The sequence below is a fragment of the Uranotaenia lowii genome, chromosome 2 (assembly GCF_029784155.1).
Source record: "Uranotaenia lowii strain MFRU-FL chromosome 2, ASM2978415v1, whole genome shotgun sequence".
NCBI lineage: Eukaryota > Metazoa > Arthropoda > Insecta > Diptera > Culicidae > Uranotaenia > Uranotaenia lowii.
The window spans coordinates 265,621,824-265,648,826 of NC_073692.1; the positions used below are offsets into that span (position 1 = coordinate 265,621,824).

General features: G+C 35.5%; 1 protein-coding gene across 2 annotated transcripts in view; it reads left to right on the forward strand.

Moving 5' to 3' along the window:
• LOC129745445 (neuropeptide CCHamide-1 receptor-like) overlaps window positions 1-27,003 on the forward strand; it is a 241,547-nt gene that overhangs the window by 195,316 nt on the left and 19,228 nt on the right. For both annotated transcript variants that reach the window (XM_055738530.1, XM_055738531.1), the window contains exons 6-9: window positions 634-849; window positions 11,186-11,289; window positions 20,041-20,178; window positions 20,400-20,534. In XM_055738530.1, the coding sequence (XP_055594505.1) occupies window positions 634-849; window positions 11,186-11,289; window positions 20,041-20,178; window positions 20,400-20,534 (593 nt within the window). The remainder of the gene's footprint in view (window positions 1-633; window positions 850-11,185; window positions 11,290-20,040; window positions 20,179-20,399; window positions 20,535-27,003) is intronic.

Consider the following 27,003-nt stretch of genomic DNA (forward strand, 5'->3'; position numbering starts at 1 on the left):
TTTCATTTTCAATGTCAATTTTCAATTTACGACAACGTCGAGAAAAATGTATTTGGCAATTGCTTGACCGACCAGCAGGTAAAAAAAACACTGTTATCGGTATAAACTGCAAATGGCATATACGTCACTTCGGCATATCACCGCAAACCGCTAAGTACAACAAAATGAACAAAAAATAGGAAGGTTTATTTTAACACTAATTGAATTTGTATACTTCAGTCGAAAATGTCTTCAAACAAGGGAATTGGAGTATATGTACATACAACTAAAGCTAAGAACCTCCGCAAGCACACTATGCATCGAAATAGAAACGATACCTAAATGCAATTGTTTTCATGAGTGAAAAAAAACATTACTCGATGCTATAAATTTGCTTTCGTCCAGCCAACTAAAGTTAAAGGATATCTACCATCTCCAGTTGTTTTCATTCGATACTATTTTCTTTTCTCGTTCTATCTTACCTTCTTTTTGCACTCCTCCATCAAAACTCCCGCCCACCATTGCACTGGAATGTCTGTCACCAACGACCGCCGGATGTACCACCCCTTGCCATCATCATTCCGCCACTCTTCGTTCGTCGCAAACGACACACCACTTCCGGGCGTAAAAATAAACATCGCCACCCACATGCAGACGGCCAAAGTGAATAAGGACGTAACGATCGACTTTTGCTATCCATTTCCGGGTGAGTGGGGTCCGGACTACGCCCGAGGGATAGTGCTGGCCAAATTTCTGGCCTACTATGCGGTGCCTCTGTGTATAATAGCAATCTTTTACGCACTGATAGCCCGGCATCTGATTCATAGCGCCAAACACGTGCCTGGAGAAACGCAGGGAACGGTGCGGCAGGTGAGTGTGATTCTAGTTATCGAAAGCCTAACTACTAAAGAGACTGTGTGCATAGTATCGATTGATCAATATTTAGGAGGAAGGTACCTAATAACTACTAGAGCGTGTGCAGTTCTATGAAAGCTATGTTTGATAATGATGGCCTTGTAGCAATGCGAGTTCCTCTTTAATCGAAACATTCGAAGCATCGAAACTCAAAAGCTCCTTCCCAAGCAAGCGATGTTATTTGTGTCAAGATTTGCAGCTTAACATGTCAGCTTCTACCAATGTGGTACAAAGAAGGTGATGAAGAAACACGCACACTATTACAGAACTCGTAATTAAAAAAGTAAAAAGGTAAACAAAGCCTACGTCACTTGCCAGGATGTTTATGTATCCTATAGGCGAGAATCGTAAACAGCAGTTGGCAATGGTTTTTTTCTCTCTAGTTTTCGCTGGTACAGCGATGATGGTTGTTTGTACGAAAATGCAACTGACGTCACGAATTGGCATGGTTACAATGTTTACAACAAAAAAACTTTTTCTAACACTTAGCACGGGATTTCCATCGCCACCTGAGATATGTATACAGGTTGAGCTTCTACCACGGTCATCGTTTCAGAAAAAATAACAAAATTCAACACTTAATTCAACAAACTTCAACAGGTAATTCCGGTTTTCACATTTTATACCTTATAACATTCGACTGCTTAATTCTTATTAGGAGAAATGGTACTAGAGTGAGTGCTCCTACTTTGGACCTAGAGCCTACTTTAGTCCTAAAATGCCGAAAACTGTAAATAATTCATTTTGCTGGCCTAGAATAAAGATATTCCTATGCACACAATGAACTCTTATTCTTCCTGAATTCTACCATACCGTTTTTTGCCATTAAAAGTCTTTCTGAAAAGAAAAAGTCTTTCTGAATTTATCTTCTTATCAGTGGTAAATCAGACAGCTCAATTACTGGAGCACGTTTTAAGAAATTAGAATGTTAAAAGAAAAATTACGATATTTTACTGTCCAAGACAAAGTTTAAAGGAAAATTACTTTCATTGTGAAGAATATGAACCATACTACCTAAGTTTCTTAGAATTCATGAAAATCAATGTAAAACTCGAGAAATTTGCAAAGGGTCCAAATACAGGAAACTTTAAACTTTGATGTTCCATGTTTAGACCTGACATCACCAAAACTTTGTATCAATACCAACAAATCAACAAAGATGCGAATTTTTAATTGGGCATAATTCAGAACCAATATTAAATATTTCTAACATTGCCAGCTTTATGCAATTTAACTACAAGTAAGTAAACATAAACAAGTTTCAGCTATTGTTCTGCTGATAAAGCTGACGAGGAATGAAGGTGTTTGTGATATTCATAACAGAAATATTAGCTTTTAAAATGTTAAAAAGCTGTTATTTTTTTTTAATATAATAATTTATTGAAGTTTACATTTTCAATGAATTGGTTTATTTATTTTCGAAAATCATACTTTTTATAGGAATATTAGTTCTAGGTCCAATGAAAGGAACCGCTCCAGCACCAGGTAGGTTCAATGTTGGAAATTTTGGTCATCCATATCTTTGCAAATCTCTCAATAACGGCGAAACCTATGTTAAAAATTTTCATTGAAACTTGCAGATAAGATCATGACTTATAAATGAATTTTTTAAAAGGTATAAATTTCCCGTCCATTTTTGAGAAAATCATGATTATTTGAAAACCACCGCTTAAAGGGTCCAAAGTAGGGCAACTAACCCTATCTCTGAGAGAAACCCGCCATTCCGCTATTATTTTGAAAATTTCAACGGCGTCACTTTCAAAACTGCAGTCGCCATAAGAAAAAAAAATCATCAATTTATCAAACTGATAAGTTATGATTTATTTAGTAGGTATTGGATTTCTTCAAGTGAAGGCTTTTTTTTTTCACCGAGCTTGATTGCGGCTTTTCGGGGATTCTCTGGGTAGAACTGAGTAAAAATTTGGCCAATCCTTGAGTAATTTGGCTCTCATTGAAGTCAATACTTGAAGCAATTTGTTCAACTCCGTTTTAATTTTGAAAAAAAAAAATACTTCCGTTATTTTCTAACAACACCCACTAAGTCAACAAGGTGGTGTTATGATACCTGAATGAAATTGACTCATTCAAATTTGAAATCAAGTGCCAACTTTTTTCACTTAGGGTGAGTGCTCCTACTTTGGACCTAGACCCTACTTTAGTCCCAGAATGCCGAAAATTGTAAATAATTAATTTTGCTAGCATTGAATAAAGCTATCCTTATGCACTTAATGAACTCTTATTCTTCCTGAATTCTACCATACTGCATTTTGCCATAAAAAGTCTTTCTGATAAAATTAACAACGTTTTAAAAAATGTTCCTCTCCATAAGTGGTAAGTCAGACAGCGCAATTAGTGGACCGCGTTTTGAGAAAATTGAGCGCATAAGGAAAAATCAAGTTTTTTTTACTGTCTGAGCCAAAGTTTAAAGGGAAAATACTTTCACTGTGAAGAAAATGAGCAATCTCACCTATTTTTCCTAACATTAATGAAAATCTATGGAAAACCCGGGAAATTTGTTCAATACCAAAAAAATCTACAAAGGTGCGAATTTTCAATTGGTGCATAATTCAGAACCAACATTGAACATTTCTAATATTTTTTGTCAGCTTTACGCAAATAAACTACATGTAAGTAAACACACAAAAAAGTTACAGCTATTGTTCTGCTGATAGAGCTGACGGGGAGTGAAAGTGTTTGAGATGCTCATAACAAAAATTGAAGTGTTTTGAATCATTAAAAAGCTGTAACTCTTTTTATGATAATCACCCTTATTCTCGTTTTCGATCGAATGACATTCGTTCGAAAGTTTAGCAATGTCGTATTCTTGTTTTCGTTCGAACGAACGAGAACCGTTAGATCTTTCGAACATCGTTCGAACGAACAAAACATTGCATTCCGGTTTTCGATCGAACGTATTTTTTCTTTGGACTGACAAACGCGAGTCTGATACTGCGAATCATGGCCGTTTAAAGAAATTAGCGAAATTTATTACCAATCGTGGAATTCAAAATTGATTAAAAATAAGAATACTGTTGGATTCTAAACCGCAAAATTGTATACTGCAAAAAAAATATTTTAGAAACGCCAAATTTTTCATTTTTAGTTGAAAAAAACCGCAAGTCTGATGTTGCAAATCGTGGACGTTCAGATAAGAAATTTGTGAAGTTGGACGATTAAGGAATTATGTGGTTCATAATAATAAAAATTGTTGATTTTTTTATTCCAAATTTTGTATTTGAATACAAATAAAACAATTTTGAATTTGAATAAACATTTTTATTCAAATTTTTCAGCATAGTTGTATTTAGAACTTTGTTGTCTTCCAAATCTCCCCACTTATCACGAGTGAGAATTTAAGCACCGGCTGCGGCAGCGGCAGCATTATAACCACATCCACCGATTGCAATTGAGAACATCTTTGCTGTCCGGAAACGACCTAGGATATAGGAACATTTAGGAAACATCCTAAACCGCTTCGATGTCGGACTGCACCTAGAGATTCGATTGTTGACGGCCCACATCCGCTGCTGGAATCAGCCTTTTGACTGCTGATTTTCACACCTCGGGCTGCTTTCCGATTCTTTTCAGTCGCACGGCCCTCGGCACACGACCTACAACTATTTTTTCCCCAAATATTTTCCACCGCTGACCGACGAATAAATTTTCACGACCCGAAAACTTGAAATAAACATAACAACAAATGTCATTTTGACGCAGATCGCTGCTCAGAAATTTCGAAATTGATCTGGTAACACCAATTTCGAAAGTATCGCGTTCGAACGAAAACAAGAATACCGTTTTCGAATTCGTTCGAAAGTATCCGTTCGAACGAAAGGCCGATACGCCGTAAACAAGAATAAGGGGGAATATCTAATTGAAGATAATATTTTCAATGAAGTTGTTTATTTATTTTTCAAAAATCGTACTTTTAAAGGGTCCAAAGTAAATAGGGGAAAAATGTACAAGACGCACCAGCAGGGTAAGATGGCCCATGTCATTCTTTCTCAAAAATACACTAACCTATGACTTCGAATGATAGTTTTTTCATTTACATTGTAGTAAACAAGCTTTTTCATCATTTATTGAATGAAAAGTTCACAAAAACGACGTAAGTTCTTAGAAACAGAAGGATTAATGGAATCAGCGTGAAACCTGTTATTTTTCATGGTTAACATTGGAGGTTTTATAATTAACTGGCCTGGGTAATCTGATGAAACTACAGCTTATCGTTTTTCTACTCGCATGCACTTTCGGAAGACTATAAATATTGTGTTGTATTTTAAAAACTTCAAACCAATTTTACCTAAGATCAATCATATCAAAATCGGGGAAGAATGCCCACAAGACCACGTGTTTTAGGCTCAAATTTTGAATGCTGTTAACTTTTGAGAAAAACCCTTATCTATATCACAAAAAAGGCCATGCTTCTCTTTGCTGACTCCCAAATTACAATATCAATGCATAATTATAACAAGTTTCGTCCTTGTTCGAGAAAAAGGTGCACCAATATTCGACTCGAAAAAAATATCTGCCGCCATGTTTGCCGCGATATCAGTCAAGAAATTGAATTTCGTTGTCTACCTGAAGGCGTTAAACCTATAAGGCTTTAAAAACGTGTATTTTGGAAAGCGAAATTTTTGATAAGTTAAGCATTAGTAAATGATTTTTTGCCAAGGTATGGTTAGTTTACAAAAATACGATGAACATGTAATTAATCATTTTATGCTTCAATCATTATGTTCCTTATAATCATTATTTCATTTCTTACCACCCTTTCGGTATGGTGCGTTCTGTCCACTAGTTTTGGCGTTCTACCCCGCGGTTTGTTTTCTGGCTGTTTTTAGAAAAAAAATTAAAATCGTGTTTTTATCATATTTTTTCTAGTTGATAATACGTAAATCTGATCCCTGAATCGTCGTAAACTTTCTTTTTGGTTCTTAGATGATTGGTATAGCTGTAAAAAGCGATTATGCTTAACTGGTGCATCTTGTACTTGCTCGAATAAGTTGCTGTAGACATTAGTGAAATCGAAGCAGCATCATTCAAAGATGCCGAATTGCTAGCCCTTCTCGAATGTCTGGAAAGTAGGATAAGCCAGAAGTGAAACCCTTTAAGTTATTCCGAGATAAGCTGAGTATGGTGGGCAGGGGTGTCAAGTGTCCTGATTTTTCAGGATTAGTCCTGATTTTCGAAAGGCCGTCCTGATTTTTCGAAAACGCTTGAATTGTCCTGATTTTTTAAAAATAGCCATTAAAATGTCCTGATTTGTCCTGATTTCTTTAAAAATATCCAAATTATAACTAAATTGATTATTAAATGATGAGAACATCAAACAAATCTTTAATAAAATAGTTTAACCAGTTTAACCAATGATAATTTTTGATTCAAATGATATTTAAATGATGTTTTTGGATATTATCTGCAGGCCACCCAAGGTTATTCTCGCTTCAGTTGCATAATTCGAGGCGTCTTTAGCACCTATATTTCGCCTTTAGTTATGCAATCCAAGCAGCACTGCATGTTATTTTCACCAATTTATTGGGGTCCTGAAAAATCCTAATTTTTTTTCTTCGCGGTGTCCTGATTTTTAACTAAACGACCTGGCACTTCTGATGGTGGGTAACATTCTGGTTAAGGGTAACAAGATGATTGTACCCTCTAAGTTGCGAAGCCGCATACTTAACCCTTCGTTTCATAAAGTTACAAATTTGCAACAATTAATGTATGGAAAAAGTGAAAAATCGCATTTTATTTTAATTTTTTTCCTGATGTACTCATCATTTCTAACTGTAAAAAATAATTTTTAGGAAAAATAAAAAATCATGAAATGAAGGGTTAAGCTGGCACACGAAGGCCATCCGGGGGAATCGGTTATGATACGTCGATTGCGAGAACGGGTTTGGTGGCCTCTGAAGGACAAAGACGCCGTAAGACTAGAGACTAACTGCGAAGGGTGCCGTCTAGTTGGTTTGCCGTCTCATCCTGAGCCAATGCAACGCCGCCCACTTCCATCGAGACCATGGATTGACGTCGCGCTCGACTTCCTGAGGCCACTGCCAACGGGCGAATATCTGCTGATTATCATCGATTATTATAGTCGATATAAGGAGATTGAAATTATGAACAGGATCACTGCGAAGGATAATATCGACCGCCTTCATAAGATCTTCACACGTCTCGGATTTCCAGTAGCTTTGACATTAGACAACGAACGGCAATTTATCAGCGGAGAGTTTGACAGATACTGTTCGGCTAATGGTATCCACTTGAACAACACGACACCGTATTGGCCGCAAGAAAACGGTCTAGTGGAGCGGCAAAATAGATCGGTCTTGAAGCGTCTTCAAATAAGCCATGCTTTAAAACGAGATTGGAAGGCGGATCTTCATGACTATCTGATGATGTATTACCCGACACCGCATAGCGCGACCGGGAAGACGCCATCGGAGATGTGTTCCGGTCGCACAATCAGATCGAAACTGCTATATCTACCTGAGGTTGAAGTAGCTCCCGCAGGCACGGAAATAGCGGACAGAGATCAGATAGCCAAACAAAAGGGGAAGGAACAATGTTAGCCGCCGGGTAATACTATCGGATATTACTCCGGGAGACACGGTTCTACTCAAAAACCTGTTGTCACAGAATAAGCTGGCGACAACATTGGCCCCTACGGAATATGTGGTGCTGGACAAAACAGGGTTTCGAGTGACGGTTCAAAACACTCAAAATGACAAAGTTTTTCAACGGAATTCAGCTCATGTAAAGCGGGTTTCGAAGGACAGTGCAGATGACGGAGTTGGCATCGAGATAGGCGAGTCTGCTGAGTCAAGCGCAGGAGACAACCTAGGTTCTGGTGACGAGTGCTCCAGAGTTCGTCGGAATGTTCGCCTCCCACAAAGGTATCAGGATTTTGTGATGCGCGATAAGTCTACACGTCTTCAAGAAAAAGGGAGATGTGGCAGCCTTAACGACCAGCCCCTCGAAGATTAACTTGATAGCGATAATGAGTGATTCCCAACCACCGTGTAAGTCGGGAGCGCAGGACGGACACACTGACCGAGAGTGAAGAATAATACGACTACGCAGTTGGATTGCCACGAATCGTTACTAGTGTACAAGTGAAAATATAAGTTGTAATTCGTTCTATGAATAAACGTTATAAATGTATCCAACATTTCCAATGGGTACTACATAAAGCAATATTTATTAAAAGAAAACTTTATGAACAGAACATTTGTAGCTTTCTAGAAAATCCATATGAAGAATCCTGCAATCGAGTTTACTGTTCTTTCCAGCAATCTATATTGCTGAAAATGTTGCTGGAAAACCAGCGGAACAAAAAAAAAAAAAATTTGCTGATTTCCAGCACTAAAAAAACTGTGTGAAATCTCTCAACGCTCACAAAAAGTTGGAAACCATTTTAGAATCCACCATTTAATGCATAACACTCGATAGTATATAAAATTTCACGTTAATTAATCATAGCCACGCAAGTAAACCAAAAACGGTAAAACATTCCACCCGAAAACAGAAAACAAGGAGAATTGTTTACTAGGAATGAAGCAGCAGCAACATCGGGAATGAAATTCATCTCCCGCTCGCTGCTTACAAGTAGCTGGTTGGCCCACAACTTTTCTAGGTGCTGCATCAGGAAATGGATATGAAAGTTCGCGCATATTAGCATACCTAACCGAAAACATATTTCACGGCCCAAACTTTCTGCAGGATGCTATTCATTGCCAATCTACAGCAGCAGAGTCAGTTGGATAAACAATTTGTGAGGTAAACCGTGCGTGATCTGTTTATGGAATTGGTTGCGTTATTTTGACATGATTCACGAGATGCAGACACTCAGAGGAAATCTTATTATAAATGTCATAAGATACATCTTATGAACCACTTTTTTGCGTCCAAACTAATTTTTCATAAGAGTCTTATGAAATTCTTTCAATATTCATACGAAGTTTTTATGAAAAACAGAAGAAGCGGCATTGTGAAAAAATAATGAACACATTCATTCCATCAGTCATTTTCTCGTCGTAGTACCAAGCACAAACCAGTTGTGGAGCCATCAGTTTTTTGTTCAAAAGTTGAAAGTGATTTGGTTATTCTACAAGGTAAGTTTATTTTTTGTGAACGTTCAAATTATTTGTTAACGTAAATAAACACATATTTTTATGTTTACTTTTCAGCATGTTGACCGGCGGAAAGGATAAGTTCAATGGACCGGGTGCGGCAGAATGACTGTTGGAACCGTACCTTATGGTGATCATGATGTTATTGTAAACAAACAACAAATTACCCAGAAAATAAACTGATCGTTTTTGACATCAATTATCTTGATATTTTTTCTTCAAACGTAAAATTTTCTGTTTCCATAAGACCCTCTTATGAAAAGCAACAACCTCTCATTGAAGCAGGTGTTCATCTGAAGAATTCATTCGCTTCATAAGACAATCTTATGAATTTCATAGATTTTTCTTATGGCGCCTCTTCATAAGATAATCTTATGGTATATATAATAGTATTTTTCTGAGTGGAGATATTGTGTACTCTGAGATGAAATATGGAAGACAATTTTGTTTTTGATAAACAAGTCATTAAGGAATTGGAAATCTCAATGAGCTTTATCGAAGCTCAAGGAATTGGAAATCAACAAGGTAGGTATTTTGAATGTAAAATAACTGAACATATCATATTCCCAATTAAATTTTAATCGAAAAAAAATTTCAGAGGAATAACATAATTGTAAAGGTTTAAAATATGTATACAATTTATAGATTTTTCAATTTAAAACAATTAACTAAAACATGAAAAATGTATGCATAAACTTGAGTGGACTTACATGGCGACCGTAAAAAATGTGTCTTCAAGAAGTTTCAAATGTCAAAGTAGTTTGAACTTCTTTAGTTTTGACGAATGGCAACGAAAAATTGAGCATCATGAAGGATGAAAGGACACAAATCCATGAACTCGTATAGGCAGGTCACTGATTGAAGTTGGACGGAAAAGTTGAATTCCATCGGAAATCTCCTGAAACCTTGTCGTTGAGTTAATAATCGTATGAAATTTTAAGCATCTAAAGTTATCCACGCGAATAAAGCTGAAATTTCAAGCGATTCGATTGATTTTTAAGAATCTTGAAAAACGAATCTGTTGTTTTAATTTTTCCCAAAAATGACCTGAGATTCGAAAAGAAAATCCAATTACTTTCAGTAACAGAACTGCGTTTGACAACCAACACTCCGCTGATGAATATTAATGATTGAAAGAAAAAAAACGCCAGCAGTCACGTGATTGGTCGTCGTTTTTCATTCGCACTGCTTTCCTTCACAAACAGTAGATACGTGCTGCTCTCTGTGGCATAACTAATTACGCCAATTAAAGCTGACGCAGGGAAAATCTATTAGGAGTGCGAAAGATAATTTTGAGATTTTTCTTGCTTGCCTCAGGTGAAAATGTGAATTCTTTTTTCATAGCAGATCTGCTTAGGTCGTCAAATGTAAAAACCACCGTCAGATTTTACACCAAAATCTACAAGCAAAGAATTGTATTGCAAACCGATATCTACATTCGAAATTTTCTTGCTAAACAAATTCGTCGGTTTGAACTCTATCGGTGAAAGAAAAAAAAATTAAAAATATTTTGTCTGTTTGGCCTTTTCGATCAAATCTTCATCGAATAATCACTCTCAATAACAGCTCGCTGGCAATTATGTTTTGCTTGAGTGCATTTAATATTTTCCCAAAACTCAATAATTGAGAGCTAGAGATTCTTGAAAAAAAAAATCAAAAGAATAATTCTTTTTAAATTTTTCCGAGAATCGACAATTTTCAGTCGGGCAGTACGAAAGCCGCGAGAGGATGCTCGAAAAAAATCCTTTGTTTCAGAAATTCGTCGAGCCAAAAAAAAAAGTTGAAAAACCTGTGAATAAACTCATAATTTTACCATTCATATGCTGTACCCAGTACGAATAAAGCGCTCCACAAGGCTTTCAATTTTCCCAGTAATTCACATGCATGTTGGTAGTCCTGAAATTGTCAATATCCTACCTTTCCTACCTGTCTTTTTTCCTGGATGGAAGTCAAACCAAATTTGATTGGAAAACTCCAACAGGTCGACAAGTTTTATAAATTTAATAAATCTTTCAACTTTTTGCCAATGCCTAACCCCATACACTAGCTAGACACACGAACATTCATTACAATTAGCATCACTTCCTGAAACAATTTTTTTTCTTCTCTTCTCTTCTATCACCCTGGTGATGCTGGATTTCAATTTTTCTATATAGGTCAAAGCGAGACGGAAAGTGGCCATCACGGTGCTGGCGTTCGTTGTGATATTCGGAATCTGCTTCCTGCCGTCGCATCTCTTCATGCTGTGGTTCTACTACAAGTAAGTTTCCTTGCTTTAAGGATTAATTTGCGTTACTTCCTGGAGCTATAGCTACTCTTTCATCTGGTTACTTGTCTGCTATAAGGGAGTTGAAATTTAGGTGAAATTAAAAATAAGCGTCGAAAACCATTCAATGAATTCTAGAGCAGACGCAGGAAGAATGATCAGATCAATGTTTGTGTTATGTTTTGAATTTGTTAAACCAGGGTTAAAAAAAAGTTGCGAGCAATCTCTAAAACATGTCCAAGTCAAACAACAATAATCTCAATTAATATTTTGTATTAACACTACCTTTCAATTTATTTTGAAAAAGTAAGAGGTAACTTTTTTTTCCTACAAGGAGAAAGCAAAACGCCTAAAGGTAGGCTCAGATTTAGTAATTTCATATTCGTTTAAATTGATATACACTATTTGAAAGGTACATTCTTCAGCTTTGTTTTGCATTTGAAAAAAATCAAATTCGAAAAAACGAAATTCATACAATTCAACAAGTTCATTTTTAATGACAAAAATTTACTTTCTGATCAATGCTCACAATTTTTCTCACTACCCGGGTTTTACTAGAATCAAAAATTCACGATCTGTATCCAAAAACAGGGCGAATGCCAACTGCTTACTAGGATATTAGCTATCAGCAAAAAAAAGAGTGTCCCACTTCTAAATGAACTAAGCTTTATTTAAAGTTTTCTAGGAAAGCGTTTTCAATATTGATAATTCACTAGAAAGAATTTGACGCACGCACTTCTTGGAAAGCGTAGGAATTGCTGAAGGAAGGCAAAGCTCGAGACAGCAAGATAAACATGGCCGCGAAAATGCTAACGGAGAAAGATTCTATTTAAGCAGTGAACACTTGCATGCGTTTTCAAACGATTTAAGATTAATTTAAATTGCTCGTTTCAGGTTTAACAGCAAACAATTAAACGTCAATTCGAACCATTATCATCTGAAAAATAAAAAATAAAATCAAATAATTGACATCAAATTAAACCACGCCATCAATCAAGAGCAAAAAATCATTGCTTGTAAAGGATTGAAAAAGTTTCATAATGCAATTTCCTCGAAAAAAAGTTCTACTCGTCAATGAATCCTAAACTAATGAACATCAGCTGGAAACTGTAATGAGCTCTGATGGTAGTGCTTCCAACGAAAATGCAACAGCAATCTACTAGCTGACTACCAACAACATAGGTACATATGAGAAGTGTTTCGTCCCTCAAACTGACCAACATCCATAAACTTTTCCATCGCCGTAATTGATGCTCATTATATTTGCACAGCAGTTAATGCTTTTTTAAGGGACGTTAACTGGAAACGAAAATGCACCGAAAAAAACATGAACTTTTCATTAACCTTGCGGTGTGGGTTGGTTTGAAGCTTGCGTGCTACTGTTGCTATTTATAGAATGTCTTTTAGCTTTCCATTTGAGTTTGGTAAATGTCACAATTAAAGCATAGCTCATCTTAAATCTGGACGTATTAATACGGATCTATCTTGGAGCTATGTAAACGAAATAAAAATTTCATGTACTCAAAATGTAGGTCTTTTATTGCACTTTAGAGGAAAAATAGAAAAAAAATTATTCCAAAGTAGTTTTGATAAAATCTTGAACTTCCGGCGAATAACACTAATCATAGTTTGGACACCCTCTTCGCTGACCTCAGGAGCCATTTTGTTCCACCATCTCTTCATCTTTGTAACATCCCGAGTCGTCCTACCATTCTTCTTCATCTTCTGCTTGGGGGCAGTTGGGTTAGTTGATGTCCTTTTCGACAAAATCCACCCCGTTGTTTCGATACCACTGGTAGTACCTGTTTGCTGTAGAGGTAGCTTGCCGAATTTGGTTAAAGCTGTACTGGTCTTTGTGAGATCCAATATACGGAAGAATACATTTTCTCAGGCACTCCTCCTTGTACATCTTGGAGTCCATGGAGATTTTTGGAACCCGCCATACATTCGTCGTACTTCGTTAGAATCTAGTTGTATAACTTCCGGGCCCGTCCTTTGGCTTCTACATTCTTCTTCAATGTCCGGTTTGGTTGTTTACTGGCCCGATAAGATCGTATTCTTTCACGCAGACGAATCCTTCTGACGGTGCACCGGTCGGCATTGAATTTCTTGGCGATGTTATAGTCCGACTGCCCATCACGTGTAACTTTTTTGAAACAAAACAAATCGTAATGAAATTTTCAGCACTGATAGAGGAAAAATTCCAAAACAAAATAATGTCAAAACATTCTAAAGCCGACCACTAGGAGCGCTGTGGTATAATTACAGTGCGTTCAGATCTATGCTTTGCATATTTTCATTTTATTGTACAGTATAGAATAAGGGAAACCTCCTGCTGCTTGAGTTTTCTTCATTAAAAAGTGGCGGTCATTGTGAGTTGATAAGTGGCAGTGAAAGTGGTCCGACAATCGACTATTGGTAAGTTTGTGAAAAGTGGCAGAGATCGTCTGCTCGATAGGCAGAAATGCCTGCTCTGAAGGCAGAAATGCCAGCATTTCCTGCAAAGATTACCAAGTCTAAAGGCGGAAATGCCAGCGCTTCCGGCAAAGATTGCCAGTTCTAAAGGCAGGAATGCCAGCACTTCCGGATAATTAGCCGGTTAGGGTAATATAGACCCGGAACCGTTTTTCATAAACTATACCATTTTGAATTCGTTTACATGTTCACTATCTTTCCATGAGGAAAAAAACTATTATAATTTTGTTGGTGTCTGAAAGTTGAGGCCAAAGACAAAATGGTCAAAAAAGATGGCGTTTTTGAACAAAGATCGTGACCATCGCGGATGAAATAATGATTTTTTATTATGTCAGCTTAACTGATTTAAAGCAAAAAATGTTCTAGGTTTCTGATGTCATACGTCATGAATGAAAATATAAGAAAAACTCAATAATCATTAATTTTCTTCTTCAAACCCATTGTTATTTTACTGAAAAATTAGCTTATATTTATGAAACTGGGCTAATAAATTATTCGATACATAAAAACATGAAAACCAATGGGAACAAACTAAATTTTAATTTGTTATGATATTTTTACCACATTCAAAACCGCAAAAAACATACAACGAGAGATTTCAGAAGTTCGCTGAACCGTTTTTCAAAATAAAATGGATTAATTGTGCAAACTGCAAATTATTGACTTAATTGAAGTGTCTCATTTGATTCCTTTAGATATTATTTAAACATTAAATTTAACTTTTTTTGTAGAGAAATGAATCTAACTGTGTTAGATGAAATTTCAGGGACTAAATAAGATGAAAACTGAAGTCGAAAAACATGCGAAAAAAAATTCGCCTTGTCTCCCGGTAGGACTTGAACTCACATCTTGCGCCTCTCCAAGGCCCATGTATTAACATTCTACTACAGGAGACAACCTGGCGTATGAAAGTTATACTGGTCGAGTGTCGAAGTCTATCGGAATGAAGGGAATTGTTCTCCCATGTGATCATCGTCATTTTCGTGGTCTATTTCTATTCCCATCCTTTCATCTTACGGTAGTTAGACTTTCGCATGTTTTTCAACATAAATTTTCATCTTGTCTAGTTCCTGAAATTTCATCTAACACATTTGGATTCATTTCTTTACAATAAAAAACTTTCGCTGACTGAATGTTTGAGTCTCGACCCATCTCTGGGTCACAGTTTAAAATTAAATTTAATATTTCAGAGTTGTTGTGCTCATATATGCTGTATATACCTCAGATTCGGTCCTCAATCTGTTGAAATCCTATGATTTTATACTAGAATTGGTCACCTCATCAGTTTTTTCATCATTGGTTCGATAGTTATTATCATTATTATTTATTTTATTTGGGACATTATACCAACTTTTTGGCATTCGTGTGCGAGAAATTCTTAACTTACCTAATTCTATTAAATTTTGTTATACTATTCAACATCCTTAAGAAATCGTAAGATAGCTATTTCTTTTGCTGGGTTGTTACTAAGTATATCGCAAATATCTCCAGTGATATCGTTGTTCTGCCTTGTTGAATCGAATCCCCTACAATCAGCAAGAATATGCTGGATAGTGAGTTGTACTGTATTTGCAAACAGGTAGGAAGAATTCGATAGTGACCGGTTGGAATTGAACGTAATGGAACAGAATGGCAATTTTTTTCATCAAAATTCCTTGATCCTAATGAAAATGTATAGTTACAAATTCATCAAAATTTTTTTTTTATTAATTTTTCAAATAAACGGCATTTCAATATGTGCTCTCAATCTGTCTTAATTCATATCAATCAAACGACTTCAAAAATGAGTTATTTTTGGTTCAAAACACCCATGTTTTTGAACTTTTTGGCTTTAAGGTCGATTTTTAAGGACATAATATCAAAACACAAACTATCAAGAAGTTTCTAATAGCAGGCATGATAGATTTCAAAATGGTAATGTTGAGGAAAATCGGTTCAGTAGTTTTGATTTTACAACCAGAACAATAATCCAGGTCTATAAGACCCTAACCGACTAATTGTTTTTTTTTTTTTGCTGGGTGACTCTAAAAACCGTATTCAAAAATCTAATAATGAGAAATAGTAGAGCTAGATTTTAGGAAAAGTCAGAAAATTTCATGTATCTAGCTTTAACCGTTCCTGAGATATCGCTTCGAGAAAGTACAGTTCGGGTCACATAGACCCCAACCGCAAAGGAAGGTTATGCGTTGAAATGATTCCTATGTTTTTATTTAAGCAGTTAACGTTGAGCCCGAGACTTGGTTCAGTTGTCAAGAAAACGGTTTTACGAAAGGTGTTTTAATTTCAAATTTGTGTAGCGTAACAGCTATCATTTCAGAAGAGCGAACCCTCGATGGACGCATGTTAAAATGACTGAGAATCGTACGAAGACCGGGTATCGAATGGTTCCATTACTAAAAGCCTCGCACGAAGTGTAACCTGTACATGACGCTCATTAGAGCGTTGCCCTCTACAGACATGAATATTGCTCGAGGAGGACCTGCGTACACTTGACGTATTTGAGCGACCGTCTTTGGCGGCGTGCAGGAGAACATAGAAATTATTCACAGATTTATTCAATATTGAATGAAGATAATGTTACCCCGTTGTCATTACTGCTTCAGAAGAATATGCTGAAAATAATAATATTCGACAAATTAGGGGTTTTTCGTTTAATGCGGTACTCTCTGGACCCATCACTTTTTAAAAAAGTTTACTATATGAGGGTCTCAGAGCCAAAGGGGTATAAGTGACAAAATGATCGATTTTGAGTTAATGATGCCAAACAATTCTTCACATTTTAAACAATTTTTGATGATTTAATCGAGTTTTTATGATTTTATTTACATACTCTTACATTCAATAGAAAAATACAAATTCTTGAAAAGTATATGGAAAATGGAAAACACAAAAAATTGAAAGCTTGTTTTCTCAATATTAGCTTTTGGGCACTTATACCACTGATGAACTGATGTACAAGCTAAGCCTTGAAAAGTGTGTAAAGTCCCAACGACTGTTTTGAATCAATTTATGTTTTTTGGTTGAGCCACCAGATGTCTCCAAGGACACCAGAGAGAACTGTCAAGAAGAAAATTAAATGTAAACAAAAAAAAAAAACAAATTTTTAGTCAATTATGAAAAGGTCGTATCTATTTAACGAGTTTCGAGCAAATTGATTTTGAAGATTTATTACACATTTATGATTTGCGTTATCAAAGTTTTACGCTTAAAGCTGTTTTCCGAATTGCTTCAAACTAGCATGAAGCACTTAATATAAACAGATATGATGCGTGAAAATGCCCGCTCAGAGTAGCTTAGAATCTGCATTTCTTCGTTGGATTGGTAATTTTAAGCTCAACTTAATAAAATATCTGATTCGTCTGGCATGTTCAAAGTTGTAAGTTAGTCCTTTTTAGTAAAAAGAATCAAAGTAAAATTTGTTTACGACGTTAGTTTATAAATTTTTGAGATCATATACAGTTGCGCGCTTCCAAGAATCAGGTACTTCGAAAGTTGGTTCGGCTTGTTTGAATGATAGCATTTGAAATTAAGAATACGTATCTGGAATTTAATAATTACAGCTTGTATATTTGTCATTTCGTCAGTCTCTCTAGTAACAACATTATAATGATGCTATTTTTCTAAGCTGAAATTGATTCGTAGTTCATCTAATTATGTAGAGCAATTCATGTATTCAAATTTATTTATTAATGAGTTTAAATACCATTGCGCCCTTTCGAAAAATTCTTACTTTCAAAAGAGCTATCTAGAAACAGTGCCATCTATTGCGCCGTTCAAAAGTTACAAATCAAGCAATAGATGGCACTGTTTTTCGTCACTTTTTAACGGCTTCTTTAAAAGAGAGCACTGGAAATTTTACACACGTTTCTGAAGATTTTTTGTTCGAGCTTGTACATCAGTTATCAGTGCTTATACCCCTTTGGCTCCAAGGGCCTCATATTTTAACTGGGCTATGTTTGTATGAGATTTCTTAAATTACCTATTTTGTTAAGAGCTTTTTCAATCGCAATTTTTAAACCCCGCAGTTTAGAGCGCTTTGAGTAGAATAAATAGTCTCACCGTTACAATGTTGATAAGAAGCGATGCAGAATCCCATCGCTTTCTTACCTACATCGAAACGCGGATGGGTTAAACACATATTCATTTTCTTCAGTGAATATTCAAAAACCATATTTCAATAGTTTATTAATTTCTATCTAGATAAAACTCACAAGTGCCTAAAACGATCATTAAATTGTTAAAAGGTTCTTCGACGTTCCGTTTTAGATGGTTTTCAATAAATTCGAGTACAAATTAGAAACTCGATAAAGCTTGCTTCATTTAGTATTCTTTCTACTTGAGCTGAACTTGGCAGTTCGGGTTGAAGTGCCAATTATCTACAGATTAATTTGACGAATTTTGCATCTGATTGCAAATAAAAATAGTTTTCAAAGATTTCATTAGTTATGTATGCTTTTTTCATTTTTCGACAAATATATTGGAAATACTTACATATACCCGAATTTTCGGTCTTTCAGGCAAACTTTTAAAACAGCGGATGGTGTTCATGCTAGTGAAGCTCTTTGGACCTAAAAGAGTAGCTGTATGACCGGTATTCAACAATAGACTGTTGCGTAAACGATTTTTTTTTTGGATTATACTGGAAGTATACTTTCCCAAAAAAAAAATGGAAGCCAGGGTAACGTAAGGATTTTTCCGAAATATTTGGTCCACTACCAAAAATGTGGCATTTTTTTTTCTTTTCGATCTAATCTACCCATTTTTCTAAGTTGACCGGCTGATATGTTATATGCCTGTATAGATATTTTTTTCCCCTATTTTCGATTGGTTCAACCAATCCCATAATGAAAAAGTGTAATGCTAGCCTACTGTTTCATATTTGCTAGGCAATTCTCTGGAGCCACTTTTTTTAACAAGACCATTATGATTATGAGCTTTAGGTAGGTACATAACAGATATTTAATTTGTGATTTGAATCTAACATAAAGTTGCCAGTTTTTTTTCAGCATGTACCCGAGCCGGATAAATCTGGGTTATTTGATTCAAAATCTGGCAAAATCTGGGCATTTGATTTCAAAATTGTCGCTTTATAACTACATTTTAAGTAATATAAAAAAATCTCCGACTACAAACCAAATTTACCCTATTTGAAACTCAATTTATAAGCTTTCAAATGTACAAAACAGTTTCCCGATATTTTAATTTCAGACTTAGTTGATGATGGTTATCTGCAAAAATTTCATGTTGATCGAAGTTACTCCGGTGATCAAAGTTCCCCCAGTTTACGGTATTAAACTTCAAAAATAATGATACTTTGACTTAATACAATCGACAAATAATCGATATACACCCAATTTAGTTTGACCACTTTTTGATCAGAACACCCTTTATGTACAAATCCATCTACATGTTTTCATAACTCATATTGAAAACATATGAATGAAAATTTCGATTTCATTTCAGCGGCTCTGTCAGGCGCACTGTTCAATCAGTTTTGTACTCTTTTTCGAGATGCCAATATACTTTTTAAAATGAAATTGTATTTATTTTGTTAATGTTACATTGAATGTCCTGAATGATAATCTTTGAGATTAAATTGCAACCCGTCAATATATATTCAGTTGTTATTGATGATCAATTGAATGCAAAAGCGTTTGATGTTTTAAAAATTTCAACTAAACCTAAGTATGAAGTGAAATTAGAACACGAATGAGAATTCCGTGGAAAAACTATACAAGAAGCAAAGCTGGTAGCTGTGCCTGCGAAAACATGAGTTCTAGGAATACAAATACTGATTATCTGGCTTCTAGGAAAACATAATAAGCTCTACAACAGCTAGAGTGTCTCTTATTTCAAATTCATCGTATGTGCTTCTGCTGTATTTTTTCGCTTTTAATGGTAAATTTTAAGTCTGCTCAGTACAGATTAACAAAAAAAATCATTTTGTTTCAAGTCTTTTATAATTTTTGAACCTAAACGACTTACAACAATCAGTATTAGTTACGTGGAAAAGGTTTTTCCAAAAATAGCAAATAAACTATCGAGACTGTTTTTCGTCAATTCAATGCCAAGTGTTCATCAGAATTTTCCAACAAAACCATCAAACACGATATCCTATCGTTGCCGTTGGAAATTTTTCCTAAAGCTTTACATGGACGAAACAGCAAAAAAACAAACCATGGTATTCAGTGCGTTCCAGCTACATATAATCAGAAATCTATCTCCATTCAATAAACAGCACTATCCTATTTCTATTCTCGACCCCGACAGCCCAAACTCCCAGGAAGACTACAACCATTTCTGGCACGTGCTGCGAATAGTGGGTTTTTGTCTCTCGTTTGCCAACAGCTGTGCCAATCCAGTCGCATTGTACTGTGTGAGCGGAGCTTTCCGGAAACACTTCAATAGGTAACGTAAAATACTTATTTCTGCCAAATAGAAACAGAGTTGTCGATACTAATCAAGTTCTCACCAGCATCACATGCAAGCGCGAAATTCGATCTCGAAATTCGACCCAGAGCCCAGAGCTCAAGCGAGCGAACAAGCGTGTGGTGTAGATGAAATTACTGCCAATTGCATTGACATATCAGCGTAATGTTATTTGTCCCGTTTATTCTGTTCGCCTGCAGATATTTACTTTGCGAGGGTTCGTCCAGCGCGCGGAGACGTCGAGGCGATAACCTCGGCCATAGGGACACATCCCTGACGAGCACCATGTCCAGACGGTATCCCAGCAAACGGATCGGGAACCAATCGATGAGAGTGTAAGTATGTCTGTCTGTACTTTGCCATCAATTGGGGTAATATGCTACAGTTTTCAACTTCGATGACTTCTAAAAAAAATATGTCCGCAGATAAACTTGGTGGAACATCACATGGACGTATTCAGAAGAATTATTGTTTATTCAGTAGTTGCTCAAAAACATACATTTTGAATTTTACATGCCTTTCATTTTACGCAGCTAGAACTTCATTTTTTTTTCAAATGCGATTATTAACCAATCAAAATTTGTCTGCATTCTTAGATATCGTTTTTAACTTCCATTGGCGATTTGCAGTAAAACTTTTTAACATGCAACGCCAACTGGATTTCAATTACGGAACTAACCAATACTGATGTTACGAAATCGCTTGGTACATCTTTGTACCTGAAATGATAACATTTTCGTAGATGATGGAAAGAATAAGAGAAACATGAGGTATCAGAGAACGAAAGAACATAAGCCGTAAATATCATGAATTTTTCGAAAAAGATACAACGGCTCACCGGCAGGACTTGAACCTGAAATCTCCGCGGAGATTGGTTTCTTAAATTTAAAAAAGCAGCATAACGAATGTTCTTTTGAAAAACTTATTCGAAACGACATTTGCTTTGTAATTATTTCCATCGAATTGAAATGTCTAGTTAGTTCTTTCTTTTCGTCAATTACATGTTGGAAGCGGGGAGCGCTTTTTTCTCACACGTTCCCTAGCATTTTTCTCTTTTCTTATCTCACATTTTTTCTCAAGCATTCATGATCTGAACGCTTGTTTGTGCGGCGTTTAGTTTTTTGTATAGAGTTTTATTTCTTCAAACTCGACTCGAATCTTAAAATGTTTTGGAAATATGTTAATCCTATAAATTCTCCAGTATACTTATCAATGTTGATGATTATATTGTTACGAGTGGTTTCTTGATGAATATGAAAACACGCCTTGATTCCAAAAGTATGAACTTTCCAGACCGTTGTAAGTTGGCACAACAAGGTTTTTCATAGGAAACTTAAATATAAATGCAGATTCAGAAAAGGTAGGTTTTTAAATGTATGAACGATAGCGTAATTATCACTTTCTTACCATTTCTTCGAATAAAACCTTATGAATATGAAATAAAACTCCATTATTATAGACCCTTTCTGTGTGTTTTAAAAAAATAGGGTAAATGTACAAGCTGAGCCTTGAAATCTAGTCAGTTTTAAAAAGGTCGTGAAATCGATGTTGAAGTTTCATAACACATTCGTCATAATATTATTGCATATAATAAATGTTCAGTTTAAACCTTCTTTGCTAATTGTGTCGAATTAGCAGGTAGTACTATAGTTTTACTATTAAACATATATGATACGACTTTTATTATTATTCTTATTATATTATTATTATTTTATATTGTTATTTTATTATATTATCATTATATTATATTATTATTATTGTTTCATTAAAAGTATAAAGTTTTTAATTGAAATTTCAACAACAAGAGCAACCTCTTTTAATGAGAGCTTCTTAAAATTAGAATAGTAATGGCAATGAAGATTAATTCTAATTCTGAAATTATGACTTTACCTTTATCGGCTTCATAAGTTCTCTAATTAATTACGTCAACAAACAAATTTTTTTGAAAGCCTTCCTCTTCCTTCCCGTCTTCCCTCTGAAAGAAAAAATCAAAAAATATTTTTTGTTCCCAAAAAAATCAAACCTTTTGTGTGTCTGGTCTGGTACGCTGTGACACCAATTACATTAAATGTCCCTAAAGCCGACATAAGAAAAATACAAGGGTGCTGCATCTTAATAGTGGCTACTTAATAGCGGCACGTTATCCAAATATGCATCAACGGCTGAAGTTCACAATCGAGCAAGAAGTGGATGGCAAAATCAAGTTTTTAGACATGATCATACGACGTGAAGAGGGCGGCTTGACGACAGAGTGGTTTCCGAAGGATGAGAACGGACGATACCTGGACTTTGGATCGGTGAGCCCTTTTTCACACAAAGTAAACACTATAGTTGCATTAGTCGATAGGGCGTTGAAACTGACAAATGTAAAATATAGGGAAAGAACACTTAAAACTGTTAAAAATATTCTAAACATAAATAACTATCCCGAGCAACTAGTTGCAAAAATAGTAAAAGAGAGAACGCATAAAATGTACAACAGTTTAAGTGAGGAAAAAATCGAACAAGCCAAAAACTTTATAACAATACCGTATTGCGCAGGTCTAGGGGAAAAGCTAGCTCGATATTTTAAACAATATGACATCAACGTTGCCTTTAAGTCCTTAGACAAAGTTAAAAACACAATTTTTACAAAAACTAAAGATAAAATTCCAAAGGAAAAAACAGCAAATGTTGTTTATGACATAAAATGTGGAGAATGTAAAAAATCTTATATTGGCGAAACAAGTCAGTTTTTGCATAAAAGATTAGAGCAACATAAAAACGATGTTAAAAACAAAAAGGTTGGAGGATCAGGACTAGCCCAACATAGTATAGAATATGGTCATATTTTTGACTTTAAAAACACGAACATTCTTGAAAAAGTTTCAAAATATAACACAAGAATTTGTGCAGAAATGTTCCACATCAAAATTAGGGGCGACAGCGACGTTGTTAATAAACAGAAGGACTCTATAAATTTTAAGTCAGCCTACAATTCCATTCTACCTAAGATCAAAACACTGACAGACAAATGTAAACATAACATCAAAAGTAAACAAATAACTACAAACAGTAGTGTAGACGATCGCTAGATTAAGTAAGTTTAAAATAGTATTATAATGATGTATATTATAGGAAAATAAATTTAATTTAAGGTCCGCTGAAGAGGAGTGAAAAGCCAAAAGTAGCTCGAAACGTCCGGACCAACTGGCAAGTAATTTGGTAGTTATTTATTCGCCGAAAAAAGTCGATAATAAAAACATTATCCAAATATACGGGAAAAATGTGCTGCATACATTCAGGGGTAAAAACTCCATGTGAGACATTAGTCATAAGGCAGCGCACCAATCATCCAAATCGTACGTCTCGATGGTCGAGTGGTTAGCGTGGTAAGACGGTAATCACTGGTCCGCTGATGGCATGGGTTCGATTCCCACCTCGGTACTGGGTATTAAATGTTAATCTTAAGTTGTCCACGTCAATTATTCAGTCTGTAAAGCCTAAATCGGCTAAGACGGTGTATGTCTTTTCACCTAGCGGTTGATTTTGAAAGCATGTAGTTCCACTCAAGATAAAAGATGCTTCCACTCTAGATCTTATTTTAATTTCATACATTTCACCAAAAATGACAAGGTTTGTATGAAAAGATCTTGGAAAAGTGTTTTTTCAACATTTCGACAAGATTTGTAAATAATCATCGCCTAGATTTTAGGAAAAGTAAAAAGTTCCGCTCAAGATCAGATTTTGGCTTATTCCACCCAAGATCATTTACCCTATAACTCTTTTTGACATTTGAGCCCTTAACATCATCATTTTTATCGAAAAGCCCTCTGAACGTTGTTTGGAGCTGCAAATCGCCAATCCCCCGATAGAAGAATTAAATAACGAGACACTTTTAAGATATTTTCGAAATAAATTTTATGATGAATTAGGCAAAGTTTTTTTGAACCTTAAATTGTAGATCCTACAAAAGGTTTAAAATCGAATCTTCAATTTTTAAAACACCAAAAGTGCAGTGAAATTGTGATGGAATATTGTGAAGAATTTTTTGTATTAATTTAAGTTTTTGTTTATAATATAGTTTTCTGAGGATGGCTGAAGGTAGTAGGCCGAAACGTCAAAAGAAATGTTTTAATTTGATTTCAAATTCACCGAAAAGCATCAACTAGAAAAGCCAATAAGAATCAGCCATAAAACACCAATAGGTAGACGGAAATTTCATCTGTGTTTTTTGTCACTAAATGTACTGCTGGCAGCGAAAATGGCCATATTCAACTTCAAAAACCGAATATAGGTATATCCCTTCTTTATGATTAGCCCAAATGAGGAAGAATGACCATGGGAAGAATGATCCCATACGAACTCTGTTTCGCTTTTAATTTAGAATATGTCATCAACAGTTTGAATTAATGTCAATTACCAGACATTTTTCAGATGCATTTCCGAATGCATTGTTAAGCAATAGTTACAAAAATGTTGAGCACGTAATTCGGACGATCACTTTTCTGTCGTTTGCTGTTTAATTTAAAATCAGGAATCAACGCCGTGCCAAAAACCGTAAACGAATTTTCGTGAATTATTGCCAAAACAAATTTAACAGTTAACATGGACCCCCCTTTTTTGTCGTTTGATACAACTATTGAAATCAGAAATCAATTGACCTTCCCAACCCCCGTGTATGAATTTTGACTCGGTCGTTGCATATCAACGGAATTATTGCCAAAAAATTAAACCCCTTTGGTGGCCTTTTTTACAAACTTTGATATCTGAAATCGATTGCCATTCCCTTCAAACTCTCGTGTGCAAATTTTCAAACCAATCTATTGCATAACAACGTCAATATCGCAAAAAAAAATCAGTGAATAGTTAATATGGACGAACCCTTTGGCCGACAACTGACTCAAAATTGGATCAATGGAATCAATTGTTCGTCCTCAATAATCCCTATGTGCAAATTTACATCTGAATCCGATGTATAATTACGTTAATTTAACAAAAATATTTTTTTTTTTTTATTTATTTATTAACAATTTTGTAGCAGTTGGATTAGTCTGAAGACTGTTGTCGACTGCTGAAGCCGGCGATACAGATGTGCACGTGATTAACACTTGACCCCTATGACTTCTTCGGGGGGTGGATTTGTTGGTGTTCCGGCAGGTAAACTTCAAAGTGATACTTTGCTACAAGGAATAGGATGAGCTAAGGAAGGATATTGGTAAGGTTTGAGGATTGCAAAGCTAGGGGATAATTTCCTATCCCTTTTTGCTCCCAAGAGTCCATATAAGTAGGTTTTACCGCGCCTACGTCGCGTTGCTTTAGGAGATTGTCTTGGGAGTGCTATGCAAGAATTTATTTTTTTTATGATTGCGAAGCGAAGAGATAACCAATCCCCCGACTAACCAAACTATCTTTGTACCGTAAGGCTTCGTCAAGGTGGATCAGTACCACTAAGCTGAATTAGTTTAAGATGCGTTGAAGAGAAAAATCTTAAGGTTATTTTTGAAAGTCTTTAAATTTCTTGCGTTCTTTAAGTCTGATGGGAGTGAATTGAACAGATTCATTCCACGATAAGCTAAGCTATTTTGTGCGAAGTGTGTTCTTGCTCTAGGCAAAAAGAAATTCATGTTTTCAGCGCTTCTCGTATTTCTATTGTGAATTTTATTTATATAAATGAGTTCAAGGTTCGATTTCAGTAGGTTTCTTGAGATTTTGAAAAAGAAAGTTAAGGTTTCAAATTTGTTAAGCATTTCCAAAGGTAATAGTTTTGACTGTATAGTAATCTAGTGGAAAATAAGGTAGGCAACTTTTTAACATATTTGAGAGCTTTGTTTTGAAGAATCTTAAGGCGTTGCAAGCGTGTTTCAGCTGCATAGCCCCAAATGGAATTCATGTAGATCAGATGGGATTGTACATATGCATAATAAATTTTCCAAGCTGTTTTTTCATCTAAGTATTGACGGACTTTTCGTAGAGCGAAAACATAGGGAGTTATTTTTTTGCAAATATGGCTTATATGAGCGTCCCATTTCAGATGTTCGTCAATGTATAAACCAAGATATTTTATTTCAGAGATTTATTGAATCTGCCTTTCATTTATTGACAATGTCAATGTTCTAGAGCAGGGGTCGGGGAACTTTTTTAATCATTACCCCAAAACATTTTTATTTATGTTGATATTACCCCATGACGAAGAGCAAAAAAACGTATCCGTGAACACTAGACTGCCCAAAATTTGTATGGGAAATTCAAAACCTGTAAAATGTTATGCGCTGCAGGCTAAAATTGATCATAGGCCTAGTGCAAGATCTTATGCCAGATCGGATCACAGGAAGGGGCCGCTCAACGAGCCTGAAGTTTGTATGGGATTTTGAGACATTTTGTTCGGGAGAAACATGAAAAACCAGTGTTTCATGAATAACTTTGATTTCCTTCGGGCGATTTCTTTCGAAAATGGGTTTTCTTGAAGCCCCAACTATAACAAATATTTTATCCGAAGACTGCAACTCGATTCGAGTTATTATAAAAAAGGCTTCAAAAATGGGCTAACTTTTTTAAGGGTGGTATTCATCATTGTTAATCAGTCGGGACGTTCGAACATTTCGAAGCAGCATTAACCGTGATGAATACCAGCCTTAAAAAAGTTAGCCCATTTTTGAAGCTTAATAACTTTTTTATATTAACTCGAATCGATTTTCAGTCTTTGGATGAAATATTTGTCATAGTTTGGGCTTTGAGAAAACCCGTTTTCAAAAGAAATCGGCCGAAGGAAACTAAAGATATTCATGAAAAACTGGTTTATCATGTTTCTCCCGAACAAAATGT